Raw genomic sequence first — 17,474 nt, forward strand, 5'->3', positions numbered from 1 at the left:
ACTGTAAAAGTCATTGTGCTGCCATTAGAGAGTGTGTTGATAAAAATAGGACGTATTGACTGTCATATGGACAATTTACTACCTACAGTCATACACTATCAATATAATAGGCAGGGGAAACTCTGAATGGGATGTCGACACACGGGTTAAGATATTTAACAGCGAGGGTCAGTAAACATAAAACACAATGACTCAATAAACAAGTAAATATTTTGTCGGCTCCAGAAATTACGTAAAATTAAAACAGAAAACAACTGCTCTTCTGGAACTCTTAGGAGTTTTTGGTCTTACAAAAAATACATGTACTTAACACATTGACATACGCTAGTAAATAACTCAAAGAAATTATATATTATTTCGTAATCAGAAATTTTCCCAAAAGATGGATATGGCCGAAACATCTTTCACTACATTCCATTCGGCTGACATTTTTTTATACGCGACACGTGTCAGACATGGGATTCAAGGCTCAAAAATATGTGTAATATTCGAAATTAGTTTTGTGACACATATAATTATTTTGTAGATCATTCGTAATTTATGGAATGTTTTGTTATGAAAAATGAAAACATGCTTTTATTATCACTAAATTTGTTACATGATTGCTCGGGAATTTCAGAATATTCCTTACTGACAGCACCTACCGAAGTACCGGTACAGGAAATAAAGTAGCGTGGAGCGTACAACCGGAAAACGTATCCGGTAAACAGGCATACTGATAATACCGCGCACCTCTATGTTCAGTGCTTCTATATAACACATTAAACAAATAACAATATCTGAGGCGCAATTTCTCGCCAATTGCAATGTTTTTCCACGAACATAATGATGCTAATCTCAGTTGACGCGCCAAATTCACTGTTTTAGCCGTCGATTCTACTTCTTGTACAAACTAAAAGTAAACACAGGAACTTGTTGTAAGCAGCGTATGCATATCACTACTTCATAAAAACTACACAATTTCTTGTATGTACTTCTACATGAAACTCTATCCAATCACTTGATTTTCCGTTCCGTACATCAGTTAATTGTCTAATGTAAGAGTATCTTTTCTTCCATTACAGATGCTAGATAACTTGGCAAAAGTTGACGATGTGAACGCGAGTAGCACGGATCTTGCAAAAATGTTAGCAGAAGCCAAAGATTTCCTTAACAGTTCTCGCTTAGATGAGGCGGAAACGGCTTTCATGCAGTTGTACCAGCAAATGCAAGAAAAGCCAGAGGACAACGGCATTATTCTTGTCCATACGCTATCTGGTCTCGCTGATATTTGCATTCGGCGTAGCAGAATGTGTCGGTCGAACCCGCTTGAATGGCAATGGCTTTGTATGCACGCCATCGCTCTATTGCAGTACAATATTGAATTTTGTGATTCGGAGCTTGAGAATGAACTGGACAACCAAGAAACGGAATGGTTTCAAGAACAAAGGCAAAGTGCTGAACTCAAATGCAGGCCTCTTGAGGACAACCTTGTCCGTGCTCTATACAACTCACTCAAAAATGATGGAAAATTTTTCGATCCTTTCCAGTCAATATCATTGCCAAATACTCCGATTTCAAATTCAAGAAAGTCGGCGGGACTCTTTCCTCTTAGCTCAAATGTACCACAATATTTGATCGTTACAGGAATGCATTATAGAGTAACGGGGCAAGGAATGCAAAAACAGAATTCTGACGACATGGATACCAACGTAGACTGGCTAGGAAAATTCCAGGAATACTGTAGAGGGAGACTTCAAACGAAAAACTTTACAGAAGTTACTGGTAGGGTATTGAAATCGACTGAGAGGAGGCACGATGATGACACCGAAAGTGTCATCAGTAATGACTCCCACCACTCTCTTGACTGGGATCATGGGGATTTACAGGGTATAGAAGAGATCGATGAAGAAATGTTGGAGTCGGACTCCCCAGTAAAGGAATATTCATTTGCATTTGAACTTGCATCCAACCATGCGGATAACGAAGGATGGGACTTCTTTTTAAACAAACGAAAGAACTGCATTTTTCAGAGCGTTATTCAGGTCTCCCAGACATGTTATGACAAGGAGGAATATCCTGAAACGACCAAAGGAGACCACGATTTAAGAAATGAACGACAGAGGTGTAGAGAGAAGGAGATCATTTCACCGCTTCACGAACACAGCATCAGTCTCACATTGTCCAGATCATTCTGTAAACTAGCGGATAAACTTGTACAAGAGGAGGAATATGCAAAGGCGGAGATGGTATATGAGAAAATTTTGGACGTTATTGATGAAATCCAGGACGGAACGGCAGGAATGCTCAGATTCAGTGCTCGCATTATGAAGAATCTTGGGACAGTGAAGTCGAAACAGGGCAAATCGTCTTCTGGACTTGCGTTTCTTAACAAGGCTTTACAAACTTATCGCGATCTTCAAGAGGAGGAAGCAAATTTTGAAATTGCCATTGCTTTGATAGAACTTGGCAACGGTTATATTGTTGGAAAAAACAATGAAGATTCTGTTTTCGAAGACGTGATCGCTGCCATTTGTGAATTTTTTGAAAAGGACTGTACAGACACATCCACATCTACTTCCAGTGCAGGGAGCAACAAATCAGAAATGACGTCATCACTTCGATCAGATATTGATGAAAGAGACATAGAAGAGGCTATTATGTGCTATAATGAGGCAATCTCTTTGCTAGACAGATACCAAGAGGACGAGAAACAGGTAGAGATGACTGCAAAAGCTATAATGCGTCTTGGAGATTGCTATTTCATGCAAAAGAATTATGATAGGGCACTAGAGTGCTTTGAAAGATCTCTCAGCATGTTCAAAACGAATAATATTTTTGGAAAAGAATCACTCATGGAGAATGCTCATGTATTATGTATGCTAGGAGTATCAAGCTTCATGTTACACGTATATCCAAGAGCTGCCTCGGTTTTTGAAATGGCACTGCACATGGTTAAATGTGCATATGGTTATAACAGAACATTTTTGCACGGACTTCTGCTTTCCTTGCTCGGAATCAGTCAGTATAAGATGAAAAATTGTCACAAATGTGTATCAATGTGCTATCAGGCTTTTGAAGTCTTCTGTGATCTGTTTGGGGAGGAGCTTGCAAAGCTTCCAAAGCAGAAATTCTGGCTGGTATGCCAGAACTTGTACGTAATGGGCAACTCCTACAACACTCTTAACCTTCAACAGAAGGGGATTAAATACCTGACCATCGCAAGGTCACTTATGAAAGCCTCAAAATGCAGAGAAAGGCGACAGTTCATGAGAGTATTGCAGATTCTTGGAGACTGTTATTTTGCTCAGTATGACTACAAAACAGCACTTCAGTTTTACAACGAAGCCCTGGAGTATGGTGAATGTGAGAGTCAGGTATCCTTCGATGAAGTTTTTGATCCAAATTTAGCTTCCGATGAAATGACCATGCACAACCATCTTGTCAGCAAGTCTGCCGAGGCGCATATTAGCATGCAGCAGTACCAGAATGCCGTATCCTATTTAGAACAGGCTCATGACATGCAGGAGGTCATGGGAGAGGACATCAAAGAAGACCTTATCAACACTCTAAACCAGCTAGGGCAGATGCATTCCATGGCCGGAGATGTGGAAAAGGCGATTGACTCCTATAAAGAAAGTTTGGAGGTCTATCGAGAAATCCATGATGGAAAGCTCGGACCAGAAATGTGCCCAACCCTTGGGAATCTTGCCGCTATTTGCTACGTTAAAGCATGCATTTCAGATCAAATAGACGAGGAGCTAGAAATGATTCTGACAACGGAGCAATACTTCCAGGAGGCTCTCAATCTGGAAATGAATCAAGAAGTATGTGTAAAGTATGCCAACTTTCTGTATAGCCAAACAAACTACGAAGATGCTGTCATGTATCTGGAGGATGCTCTTAAAATCGACAAAACGACAACGGACATTGTTTACGGTGGACTGGAAAAAGTTACTCTTCCAGATCTTTTGCAAGACGAAGTCGAAGCACAGGATGAGATCTGTCTCCCCTCAACATGTTTAGCTCGTTATCTGCTGGTATTATGCAATAAATGTTTGAGACTAGAGCGGATAGCTGAGAGGCACTTGATAGATTTGATGGAAGAGGTATTGGATTATGACATCCCTCTTCTCCACTCTCTACTTGGATATGCAATGATGGAACTTCGCCTCTTTGAGGAGGCGTCTAGATGTTTCATGACAGCGGCAGATATGGAGGAAGACTACCAGCTGGCTAAAGAGAATTGTGCTATTTGTATCGTTATTTTAGTTCAGAGGACATGGTGTCTGGCCATTGAATATTTATGGGATTATGGGGGTCTGTCGAAAGGCAGATGTCTAGAATACTAACTATTTCAGCTTTAAATATGGTCGTGGATGCTTCAGTTTTTATATGTATAAAAAAACCCACATAACTCAATAGGGATGAGAAGATTAACTTGCTCTTTGGGTAGTTGTTAAAGGTACTTGTGCAATGTTATATCAAGGAAAACATTATGATTGCAGTAAATGGCATTTAAATGGCCGTAAATTGCATTTAAATGGGGTGTATGGAATCTTGAAAGAAAGGAAAACAGTTAGGTCTTACAACCAGTTTTCAGTGTAATCCCTCTCCTTCGATAATAGGGTGAATGCAATAAATAGCAGTCAAAAGTTTACATTTATTTCTGTTCATACCTTACACATATTGGTTTATTGAGACAAAATAGAACGTATCGTAAAAATTGAACAAGTATTATATTTACTTAAAGTGAACATCAATAGAAATGCGTGTAATGTACATGCAAATTACATATAACTAAAGCCAATTTTGATTCGTTTACAATTTACACTCTAATTTGTCAATGAATAATCCTTCATCCCCCCTTAAACAAAAATGTATATTATTAAAATTGTATTGATCTTTATATGACCTTCGCTCAGTTTACAAAAACATCACTAGTATATGTTTATGATTTGAAAGTATGCACACTGTAGATGTACGAGTTAAGGCTGAGATGGAACATTCTTACTGCATCAAGTTTTAAGCAGATATTTAAACTCTGATCGTGTAATAAATCTCCCCTTGTCATATGCCAGAAAATTAAATTCATTTCCAATATGTATGTATGTATGTATGTATGTATGTATGTATGTATGAATGTGTGCGCGCACGCGTTTCCTACTGCAGTATCATTGTATTGTAGTGCTGCCCGAAATTATACACTTTACACTCTTCGTCACTGAAAGAGTGCTTTAAACGGCACCTGTTTAACGTAACTTTCTTTCAAGTGACTTTGAAGGTATGAGGACTTTATGGTGATTCTTTTTATATATCTTGCATTGATTACAAATACTCTCATGTATGTATGTATGTATGTATGTATGTATGTATGTATTATTGATTTCGTTTAGAAATTGTTAGGTTGTGTCTACCAGTATATTTGATCATTATAAACATTTCTGTCCATTAACATTTCAGTAGTTTTTTTTTCAGTTCAGAATATTAATGAAATTTACTAATATGTTTTTGTCACTAAAAGCCTGGTGAATATATTCCATTTCTTCAACAATATTGTACAGTTTGCAACCACTTGAAAGACACATTTATGGGAATAACTTTGCCTGCAGTACAACGTTCCTCGTACAATATTTCTTTACTAGTGATTTGCTGATTTGTTCCCTATTTCACAATACCTGGCACTTTTGCGCACCAGAGGGTTCGCCCCATCGTACAGATAGCATACTGTCAAATACTGAAAGATGCTATTTCAGTATAGACCAAGTACGCTAATTTGATCTAAAGTATACACATATTGGCGAGTACATTTCTACAGAAATGTGGGACATGGATTGTTTCGAACATTGTAAATAAATTTTATAAAAGTATCTAGAATGTGATTTTATTAGGGAAGTTAACATCAGACACTTTCGTTCTGCATTTCGTAGTTATGGGTTTAACGCCATTTTTCAGAACACGATACATGGCGGCCATTATTACCGGTGGAGGAAGAACCCGGGAAAACCCCGGGAAGAACCACCGACCCACTAGAAGTTACTGGCAAGATTTCGCACGTACTTACAATGCCCTAGCCCTAGACTCGAACCCACGTAGACAGAGGTGAGATGGCAGTAATCTGCATTAGTGAACGCTTTAGAGCACCCGGCCACCCAATTTGCATTTTGTAACATCTTTTATATATAGACAGAGATAATTTGGCACATCAGGTAATTAATTATTTGACTTATACTGTTATACTGTTCACTTTCAGGTTTCCAGGGTCGGGGTGTTGGGGGTTGAAGAAACCCTAAGTAAAGCGAAAATATGGGCACTTACGGCATTGAAAAAGGCAATTTAAATCAGTATTTAGAGTGAATAATATAAAATCAAATAAAGAAACGTAAATTTAATATCATTTGGGGAGAATTTTGTAAGTTCAGTTTCTCTTACACTAACGTCATTTTCACGTCATGCACTGAATGAAACCATACTATCTACTTGCTTAAGGAAAGGATCAGTCTGTATCCGTTTGATGTAAATAATCCGCAATGAGCGCCTTTTGTCTTAAAGTATTTTGACATACCTTGTACTGAACCTTCAGTTTGTTCGCACTAACATTTGACCCCTATAGATGTTGACATGCACTAGTTTTTTTTTTTTTTTTTAGCGTGAGACATAATAGCATCGACCTGAATAGAGGAACATATTACAAATCTCGGTATATAGTGGACTGATCCAATGTCAGTTCCCGGATGAGCCTAAATGGCGATAGCTTCTTTTACACTACTTAAGTATAGCACAAAATAAACAACTTTCCATTTTATAACTACTTGTACGCAAGACATTTCAATAACATCATTATATGTAACGAGCACTGCAATGGCAAATGGATAAATTTGTATTAATTTCGTTCGATTTTGAAGACAGGTGGCTGGTTATCCTTGAATGGCAATCTGATTGCAATCAGATCTCCACTGTCCTGAGTGAAGATCTGACAGCGGTCGCTTAGGAGTCATGTTTTTGTGACTTTTGAGTTAGCCCATGGAAATGCATCTTTCATAAATTTCAAAGTGAGTCAGATCGTTCGGCACACAACGATGCTCTTCATTTATACTGCTCAGTCTCCCGAAGGTGAAGATATTGTTACAAGCCAAGGGTCCTTACTTGACCGAGTCGTTGTCAAACCCTGGCGCTATTCTCGCTAGAATTCAAAAGTTTACCCCAACTTTCTAAAGACTTCCATACAACTTCATTTGTAAATTAGAAAGCCCGACGTGTCCATTCTATACCTAAATTTTTACTCTAATTAATGTAAGACCACAGATAAAACAACCGTACCGCCAACCGTTCGCGGCTTAAAAAATATACGAGTATCCCCTAACACTGGGAACTATTTTAACTCCGCCACCTTAGGCCAGTATAAATGCACCAGCCCCCATTGCGACATAAACGGTATCTGCCAAGTCCCTTCTTATTTATTCTCTTGTGTAATTTACCGATTTCCTGCCGTAAATACTGCCACTGCTCACACAACCAATGTACACCACTAGATTTGAATATGGACTATCTTACGACAGGGAGGACATTCATTCAGTTTTGGCCGGAATTCACTACCAGTGAACCATGGCATCATGGAAACTCACTAACACTTCACTCCGTGACGTTTGCTCCCAATAATTGGCTAATTATGTCGGGCTAGGGATATTTCCATTGCGCCGAATTCCAGTAATCACACAAGTAATCACACAAATCTAAGAATTCCTTAAAACGGGGCGCTATAACCAAATGCGCATACTCCATATTTATTACAATATAAGACTTCATCCGAGTGGCTGATAAAATAAACGATTATGGTAATAACATAGGTCACCAGAGCATGACCTAAGTGGTCGCAGTCAGATCTTCAAGTAGGACAACGAAGATCTGATTTTAATCAGATTGCCTCAAAATGGCCAACCTTTTCAATTTCTTATTGACCCCCGTTCCCCCACCCCTTAACCGCCAGTGTTTTATTAGAATCCCTTAGGACATGAAAGCGCATAAGAGTCTGACAGTATATCGTGTTTACCTTTGTAAAGCAAAAACATGATTTAAAAAAATAGCCTGCGAATTCTCTAGACCTTGTCGTTCCTTAATGAATCGATGGTCCGGAGTTTACACTTTCCTTGATATTCTAGTGGGAACAAACACTTCGACTCTGATCTGCTTGCGCATTATGCGTTAGCAGATTAGAGTCAACTCTTTTCGCACAAATGCGCTCGTTATATAATAATAATAATAATAATAATAATAATAATAATAATAATAATAATTTCATGCCTGGGATTTCAAATATGCCATCGATACAATTAGTAAGTGGTTTTAGTGTAATAATCACTATTGATAAGGTTTCGTTATGATTATTAGAAAATCAATGACATTTGTCATCCTTTCCATCATACTTAATTTATAGATATCTTTATTGACAACACTTGTTATCAATCAAAATTTGTTTTTAAGATTTTTAAAAAAAATTGAATTGGCTAAAATAAAATGCTTTAAAAATGTCTGTTCTTTCTGTTTGCAAGCAATCGTGTACGTGTGTGTTTTGAAAATCACGTATCTTCATCATAAAAGTTTTGAAAATCACACATTTTTACATAAAGGTTTTGAAAATCACACATCTTTTAAATATTTTTTTTTAAATAACATCTTTTACATAAAGTTTCTGAAAATCACATCTTTTACATAAAGGTTTTGAAAATCACACATCTTTTAAATGCATTTTTTGAAAATCACATCTTTTATAAAAACGTTTTCGAAAATCACATCTTCTGCATAAAGTTTTTGAAAATCACATCTTTTACATAAAGTTTTGAAAATCACACATCTTTTATATAAAAATTTTGAAAATCACATCTTTTGCATAAATTTTTTTTTTAAATCACATCTTTTACATAAAGTTTTTGAAAATCACATATCTTCATCATAAAGTTTTTGAAAATTAACGTATCTTCTACATCAGTTGCCACATAGAGCTCTCGGATAATATCACTCTACTGTGAAAGGTTTGCCGTGATGCCCTTGGAATTTCTGTCTGGACTATCTCTCTTGCTTCAGCAGAAAGGTTTTTGCATGATAATGGGCAATGTTGACGTTCTGCATTACATTTCAACTTTTAATGTATTCGTTCATATATATGTAACCTTTACTTCTTGCGATTAATCGAGTTGCCAGATAATAATTATCTGTCCTGTTACATATCAGTGACGGTCAGAGAAGTAACTCTCGATCAAATTATATATGTACACGACACATACACCCGTGCTAAGTTTTCGTTAAAAAAGCTAAGTGTAAACTTTGGAGTGTACCAAAATGTAATCATTCTGGATACCAATATATATATATATATATATATATATATATATATATATATATATATATATATATATATATATATATATATATATATATATATATATATATATATATATATATATATATATATATATATATATATATATGTGTGTGCGTGTGTGTGTGTGTGTGTGTGTGTGTGATCAAAGATACCGTTATGTATTTAAATGCAATCTAAATAAGAACTATGAATACACCACGTTTAGCGTGGCAATTCCAACTCTCCATGATTCACACATTTTAACCAATCTATTTTAATGTTTATGACATTATTAACACAAGAATTTCCAGGTTTACTAACAATTTTGTCTGTTTATTTATATTGCGAAATAACAATAATAATAATAATAATAATAATAATAATAATAATAATGACCATGATGATAGTGAAGATGTAACTGATCTTGATGATGATGATAATCAGTGGTTCATATTATCATCATCGTTATATATTTGCAGCTATTATCATCATAATAGTTATTATCACGATGTATGATTTTATTGCTCTACACGATGCTCATTCTGGCTGAATATGCTTTCAAAGTATCGGTAATTACGCACAGCTCTCTCTCTCTCTATATATGTATATCTGGTTATTGATCAGTAAAACCATTTCTTTGTTGCTCAGTATCAGACAATTAATTGATATGAAATGAACAATATGAAGGCTATCTTCACTGACAATTTCAGATTTTGTAAAGTTTAGCCATCCAATCTGTAAGTTCTTGATGGAATGATCAACTTATCAGCGTCATAGCTAGTTTACTATTTTCTTTTTTGTTTTTCAAATTATACGTCTTGTATTTTGAATTAATCTAACGTTTGCATCACTTTGGCATCTTTGGATATGGTATTTCATTATCGCATTCTCTGCTTTCATTTTGTCATTTCGTGTCATATTCTTGCTTGTACTCTGCTTTTTTTTAGAGGGAGGATATGATCTCCATTCTGAAAGCATAATGGCTTTAGGATCTTGCTGTAGGTGGTAGATTACATGGAGTTCAAAGAAAATGAAAATGGTAACAATATGAAGTTACTTGGACATCTCTATGTATGCAATTGCATCGGTTGTGTAAGAAAATCAAGGAACGTTATGTTGTGATTTTATTTTTTTTAAATTCAAAAGTGAGAAAAAAGAATAAAGGTGTTCAGAAATTCTACATAAGTGTTGCATATATTCAGTAAATGTTCGCATTTAAGATCCAGCGCCAAGAATCAGGAAAAGTGTCTACAAATCCTAGTGCAGCTTTCCTTCATAGACAATTATCACTAAACAAACGAGATTCACTCAACACAGCATCGTTAAAGAGAGAAGATAACTCCAATAAATCCCGAATAACCAAATGGGCACGAGGAAAGGTATTACCGTCCTGAAGAAACAAGCGTTTGATAAAAACGTACCTGATTATTGTATTATTTTTTACAATAAATTAAAAGGAATTATCTTACTCTGTTGACATTATCATCATTAACTGAAACACTTTCACCAATCAGATATTTACACCCTTAAATCATGTGATGCAATACGTTAATCCAAGTTAGTGAAAGGTTGTACATATCGAAACCTCACATACCCAAACCTCTAGATGCCTCTAAACAAGTTCAAATGAATAAATATTTGATGAGTGTACAATTATCAATTATCCAGAAGGAAAAATCAGAGTAAGTGACAAAATATTTTAGAAGGTAACTCATACAAAGTACATTCGGAACAGGCACAGAAAACAATGAAGCACATGGTTGACTATGAATTCATCGGTTTTTCGGCAAGGCGGCGAAATGTTTGGTTAATTATAAATATTCACATTAAGTACATATTACTGTACTTGGATGAACAAGTTTTATATTGGCAGATACGTACAAGAGTCGAAGAAGCAGTTGCATACATTTTTCTCTTCCTGAACAGGTCCCACAAAACTCATTAACTGGAATATGGTTCAACTCAGTTTTAAAAAGTCCAACAATTTGGTCTTATTCATTTTTTTGTGTAAGCCATACACGTTGTTCCTGGGATGGTCGCTAGTGTAACAGAATTTGATGTTATTCTTCTTGCGATTGTATAATTTTTCTATCTCGACATTGATACAAAGGAATCGGAATCAGTTTTTTCTATATTAACAGTCTTATTCATTCAACACATTTGTTTCTACGCCTGTTGTTTGAGATTTCATATACCAACCATTGGAACACACTAAATCCACCGTAAATCGGTTTCGTTAATTTGTCATATTTCCCAGGGTGATTAGTACCAATACGTTGCCAATAATTGATCTCCTGGCAAATGATAGATCTTTCTGGACTTTGAAGCCAGCACTTTCCACCTGTTCATAGTTATATTTATGTTTTTCTCCTAAGATTTTCCGTCTGTTTTAGGAACACATGAATGTTTGTCAGCTCGAAAACTCCTTTCCGAAATAATTTGTTGTTTTCTGCTTAAATTTAGTTCAGTGTAGTATCTGCGTGATGGCTGTTGTCAGGAAGAACAACACAGGGTATTATTGCTTAATTTTGAATCCAATTATATGTAAAGATGTAAGTTTCAGTAGTGAGAGACATATTTCTCCTTTTTAATGTACATAACAGTTTTGGAACTGTTCGTTTTGTACCTTTCTAATCATGTATCAGCTTCTTTCGAAAGGAATAACACATCTTCTAACTAAAATTAATTTACATGGAGATGGCAATGCAAGTTTAATTAAATTCCAAATTCTCTTCTAAACTGCAACCGATATGATAGTCATCGAATGTTTCGAAAAGAAATTTTTTGGTCCATCTAATTTGTTCATCAATAATCCATTGAAAGTTTCTTTTTAACTGACTCAAGGTTGCGGTTGTTATCCTACAGGTACCTAATTAATTATATTTACCTCGATCTTTCATCCTCGCCATCATTTTTATCCTACCGTATTTACTCAGGTTGTATTCATGATTGGCTTCAGCGAATTTGATGTAATATCGCGCTAAATCCCCCTCTTCTTCCACTCTTATATTTGTTGTAATATCGCGCTAAATCCCCCTCTTTTTCCACTCTTATATTTTATATAATATCGCGCTAAGTCCCCCTCTTTTTCCACTCTTATATTTGATGTAATTTCGTGCTAAATCCCCCCTCTTCTTCCACTCTTATATTTGATGTAATATCGCGCTAAATCCCCCTCTTTTTCCACTCTTATATTTTATGTAATATCGCGCTAAATCCCCCTCTTTTTCCACTCTTATATTTGATGTAATATCGTGCTAAATCCCCCTCTTTTTCCACTCTTATATTTTATGTAATATCGCGCTAAATCCCCCTCTTTTTCCACTCTTATATTTGATGTAATATCGCGCTAAATCCCCCTCTTCTTCCACTCTTATATTTGATGTAATATCGCGCTAAATCCCCCTCTTTTTCCACTCTTATATTTGATGTAATATCGTGCTAAATCCCCCTCTTTTTCCACTCTTATATTTGATGTAATATCGTGCTAAATCCCCCTCTTTTTCCACTCTTATATTTGATGTAATATCGCGCTAAATCCCCCTCTTTTTCCACTCTTATATTTTATGTAATATCGTGCTAAATCCCCCTCTTTTTCCACTCTTATATTTGATGTAATTTCGTGCTAAATCCCCCTCTTCTTCCACTCTTATATTTGATGTAATATCGCGCTAAATCCCCCTCTTTTTCCACTCTTATATTTGATGTAATTTCGTGCTAAATCCCCCTCTTCTTCCACTCTTATATTTTATGTAATATCGCGCTAAATCCCCCTCTTTTTCCACTCTTATATTTGATGTAATTTCGTGCTAAATCCCCCTCTTTTTCCACTCTTATATTTGATGTAATATCGCGCTAAATCCCCCTCTTTTTCCACTCTTATATTTGATGTAATATCGTGCTAAATCCCCCTCTTTTTCCACTCTTATATTTTATGTAATATCGCGCTAAATCCCCCTCTTTTCCCACTCTTATATTTTATGTAATATCGCGCTAAATCCCCCTCTTCTTCCACTCTTATATTTGATGTAATATCGCGCTAAATCCCCCTCTTTTTCCACTCTTATATTTTATGTAATATCGTGCTAAATCCCCCTCTTCTTCCACTCTTATATTTGATGTAATATCGTGCTAAATCCCCCTCTTTTTCCACTCTTATATTTTATGTAATATCGTGCTAAATCCCCCTCTTTTTCCACTCTTATATTTGCTGTAATATCGTGCTAAATCCCCCTCTTTTTCCACTCTTATATTTTATGTAATATTGTGCTAAATCCCCCTCTTTTTCCACTCTTATATTTTATATAATTTCGTGCTAAATCCCCCTCTTTTTCCACTCTTATATTTGATGTAATATCGCGCTAAATCCCCCTCTTTTTCCACTCTTATATTTGATGTAATATCGCGCTAAATCCCCCTCTTTTTCCACTCTTATATTTGATGTAATTTCGTGCTAAATCCCCCTCTTCTTCCACTCTTATATTTGATGTAATTTCGCGCTAAATCCCCTTTCTTTTTCCACTCTTATATTTTATGTAATATCGCGCTAAATCCCCCTCTTCTTCCACTCTTATATTTGATGTAATATCGCGCTAAATCCCCCTCTTTTTCCACTCTTATATTTTATGTAATATCGTGCTAAATCCCCCTCTTCTTCCACTCTTATATTTGATGTAATATCGTGCTAAACCCCCCTCTTTTTCCACTCTTATATTTTATGTAATATCGTGCTAAATCCCCCTCTTTTTCCACTCTTATATTTGCTGTAATATCGTGCTAAATCCCCCTCTTTTTCCACTCTTATATTTTATGTAATATCGCGCTAAATCCCCCCTCTTTTTTCACTCTTATATTTTATGTAATATCGTGCTAAATCCCCCTCTTCTTCCACTCTTATATTTGATGTAATATCGCGCTAAATCCCCCCTCTTTTTCCACTCTTATATTTGATGTAATTTCGCGCTAAATCCCCCTCTTCTTCCACTCTTATATTTGATGTAATATCGCGCTAAATCCCCCTCTTCTTCCCCTCTTATATTTGATGTAATATCGCGCTAAATCCCCCTCTTTTTCCACTCTTATATTTGATGTAATATCGCGCTAAATCCCCCCTCTTTTTCCACTCTTATATTTGATGTAATTTCGCGCTAAATCCCCCTCTTTTTCCACTCTTATATTTGATGTAATATCGTGCTAAATCCCCCTCTTCTTCCACTCTTATATTTGATGTAATATCGCGCTAAATCCCCCCTCTTCTTCCACTCTTATATTTGATGTAATATCGTGCTAAATCCCCCTCTTCTTCCGCTCTTATATTTGATGTAATATCGCGCTAAATCCCCCTCTTTTTCCGCTCTTATATTTGATGTAATATCGCGCTAAATCCCCCTCTTTTTCCACTCTTATATTTGATGTAATATCGCGCTAAATCCCCCTCTTCTTCCCCTCTTATATTTGATGTAATATCGCGCTAAATCCCCCTCTTTTTCCACTCTTATATTTGATGTAATATCGCGCTAAATCCCCCCTCTTTTTCCACTCTTATATTTGATGTAATTTCGCGCTAAATCCCCCTCTTTTTCCACTCTTATATTTGATGTAATATCGTGCTAAATCCCCCTCTTCTTCCACTCTTATATTTGATGTAATATCGCGCTAAATCCCCCCTCTTCTTCCACTCTTATATTTGATGTAATATCGTGCTAAATCCCCCTCTTCTTCCGCTCTTATATTTGATGTAATATCGCGCTAAATCCCCCTCTTTTTCCGCTCTTATATTTGATGTAATATCGCGCTAAATCCCCCTCTTTTTCCACTCTTATATTTGATGTAATATCGCGCTAAATCCCCCCTCTTTTTCCACTCTTATATTTGATGTAATATCGTGCTAAATCCCCCTCTTTTTCCACTCTTATATTTGATGTAATATCGCGCTAAATCCCCCTCTTTTTCCACTCTTATATTTGATGTAATATCGCGCTAAATCCCCCTCTTTTTCCACTCTTATATTTGATGTAATATCGCGCTAAATCCCCCTCTTTTTCCACTCTTATATTTGATGTAATATCGCGCTAAATCCCCCTCTTTTTCCACTCTTATATTTGATGTAATATCGTGCTAAATCCCCCTCTTTTTCCACTCTTATATTTGATGTAATATCGTGCTAAATCCCCCTCTTCTTCCACTCTTATATTTGATGTAATATCGTGCTAAATCCCCTTCTTCTTCCACTCTTATATTTGATGTAATATCGCGCTAAATCCCCCTCTTTTTCCACTCTTATATTTGATGTAATATCGCGCTAAATCCCCCTCTTCTTCCACTCTTATATTTGATGTAATATCGCGCTAAATCCCCCTCTTTTTCCACTCTTATATTTGATGTAATATCGCGCTAAATCCCCCCTCTTTTTCCACTCTTATATTTGATGTAATATCGTGCTAAATCCCCCTCTTTTTCCACTCTTATATTTGATGTAATATCGTGCTAAATCCCCCTCTTTTTCCACTCTTATATTTGATGTAATATCGTGCTAAATCCCCCTCTTCTTCCACTCTTATATTTGATGTAATATCGCGTTAAATCCCCCTCTTTTTCCACTCTTATATTTTATGTAATATCGTGCTAAATCCCCCTCTTCTTCCACTCTTATATTTGATGTAATATCGCGCTAAATCCCCCCTCTTTTTCCACTCTTATATTTGATGTAATATCGTGCTAAATCCCCCTCTTTTTCCACTCTTATATTTGATGTAATATCGTGCTAAATCCCCCTCTTCTTCCACTCTTATATTTGATGTAATATCGCGCTAAATCCCCCCTCTTTTTCCACTCTTATATTTGATGTAATATCGTGCTAAATCCCCCTCTTTTTCCACTCTTATATTTGATGTAATATCGCGCTAAATCCCCCTCTTTTTCCACTCTTATATTTGATGTAATATCGCGCTAAATCCCCCTCTTTTTCCACTCTTATATTTGATGTAATATCGCGCTAAATCCCCCTCTTTTTCCACTCTTATATTTGATGTAATATCGCGCTAAATCCCCCTCTTTTTCCACTCTTATATTTGATGTAATATCGTGCTAAATCCCCCTCTTTTTCCACTCTTATATTTGATGTAATATCGTGCTAAATCCCCCTCTTCTTCCACTCTTATATTTGATGTAATATCGTGCTAAATCCCCTTCTTCTTCCACTCTTATATTTGATGTAATATCGCGCTAAATCCCCCTCTTTTTCCACTCTTATATTTGATGTAATATCGCGCTAAATCCCCCTCTTTTTCCACTCTTATATTTGATGTAATATCGCGCTAAATCCCCCTCTTCTTCCACTCTTATATTTGATGTAATATCGCGCTAAATCCCCCCTCTTTTTCCACTCTTATATTTGATGTAATATCGTGCTAAATCCCCCTCTTTTTCCACTCTTATATTTGATGTAATATCGTGCTAAATCCTCCTCTTTTTCCACTCTTATATTTGATGTAATATCGTGCTAAATCCCCCTCTTCTTCCACTCTTATATTTGATGTAATATCGCGCTAAATCCCCCTCTTTTTCCACTCTTATATTTGATATAATATCGCGCTAAATCCCCCTCTTTTTCCACTCTTATATTTGATGTAATATCGTGCTAAATCCCCCTCTTCTTCCACTCTTATTTATGAGTAACATGACCTGTTTATCAGTAATTCAAGTTTTACACCAGTTATCTTTAATGAGGCAGCATGGACTAGTCGTGGATAACTACAATGAGTAGGGTCTTGTTTGCATATAACACCCTCTATCGTCCTGCGCAGTATATGTAAACTATTTCATTATATCAGTGAGTTTTACAGCACTTAATTTATATAGTCCGTTCTTCGATAGACTACCTCATGAATATAAAGCTCTCTACAAACCTAATTTCATTTTAACTATCTTTCATTCACAAACGTGTCGACTATGAAATTCTTGCTGACTGAAATATGTTTCTGATCATTGTTCTGTATAATTGTTTTATTTCTTTATCTGAATTATTTTTAACAAATGTCTTTATGAACAGATGACTATCATGACTTGCCATATGATCCATCAAGAATGACATGCATTTTGGAAACTACCTTTGCTTGTTCAGTGATCATTGACGCAA

General features: G+C 36.0%; 1 protein-coding gene across 2 annotated transcripts in view; it reads left to right on the forward strand.

The window, feature by feature from the left end:
* The window catches only part of LOC149801030 (uncharacterized), a 40,943-nt gene extending 32,436 nt beyond the window's left edge, over positions 1-8,507 (forward strand). For both annotated transcript variants that reach the window (XM_089955065.1, XM_089955064.1), the window contains exon 3: positions 1,065-8,507. In XM_089955065.1, the coding sequence (XP_089811191.1) occupies positions 1,065-4,331 (3,267 nt within the window). In that variant the 3' untranslated portion in view covers positions 4,332-8,507. The remainder of the gene's footprint in view (positions 1-1,064) is intronic.
* Positions 8,508-17,474: the final 8,967 nt, after the last annotated feature.

Source organism: Sinohyriopsis cumingii, chromosome 4 (assembly GCF_028554795.1).
Source record: "Sinohyriopsis cumingii isolate HCF-2022 chromosome 4, ASM2855479v2, whole genome shotgun sequence".
Taxonomy (NCBI): Eukaryota; Metazoa; Mollusca; class Bivalvia; order Unionida; family Unionidae; genus Sinohyriopsis; species Sinohyriopsis cumingii.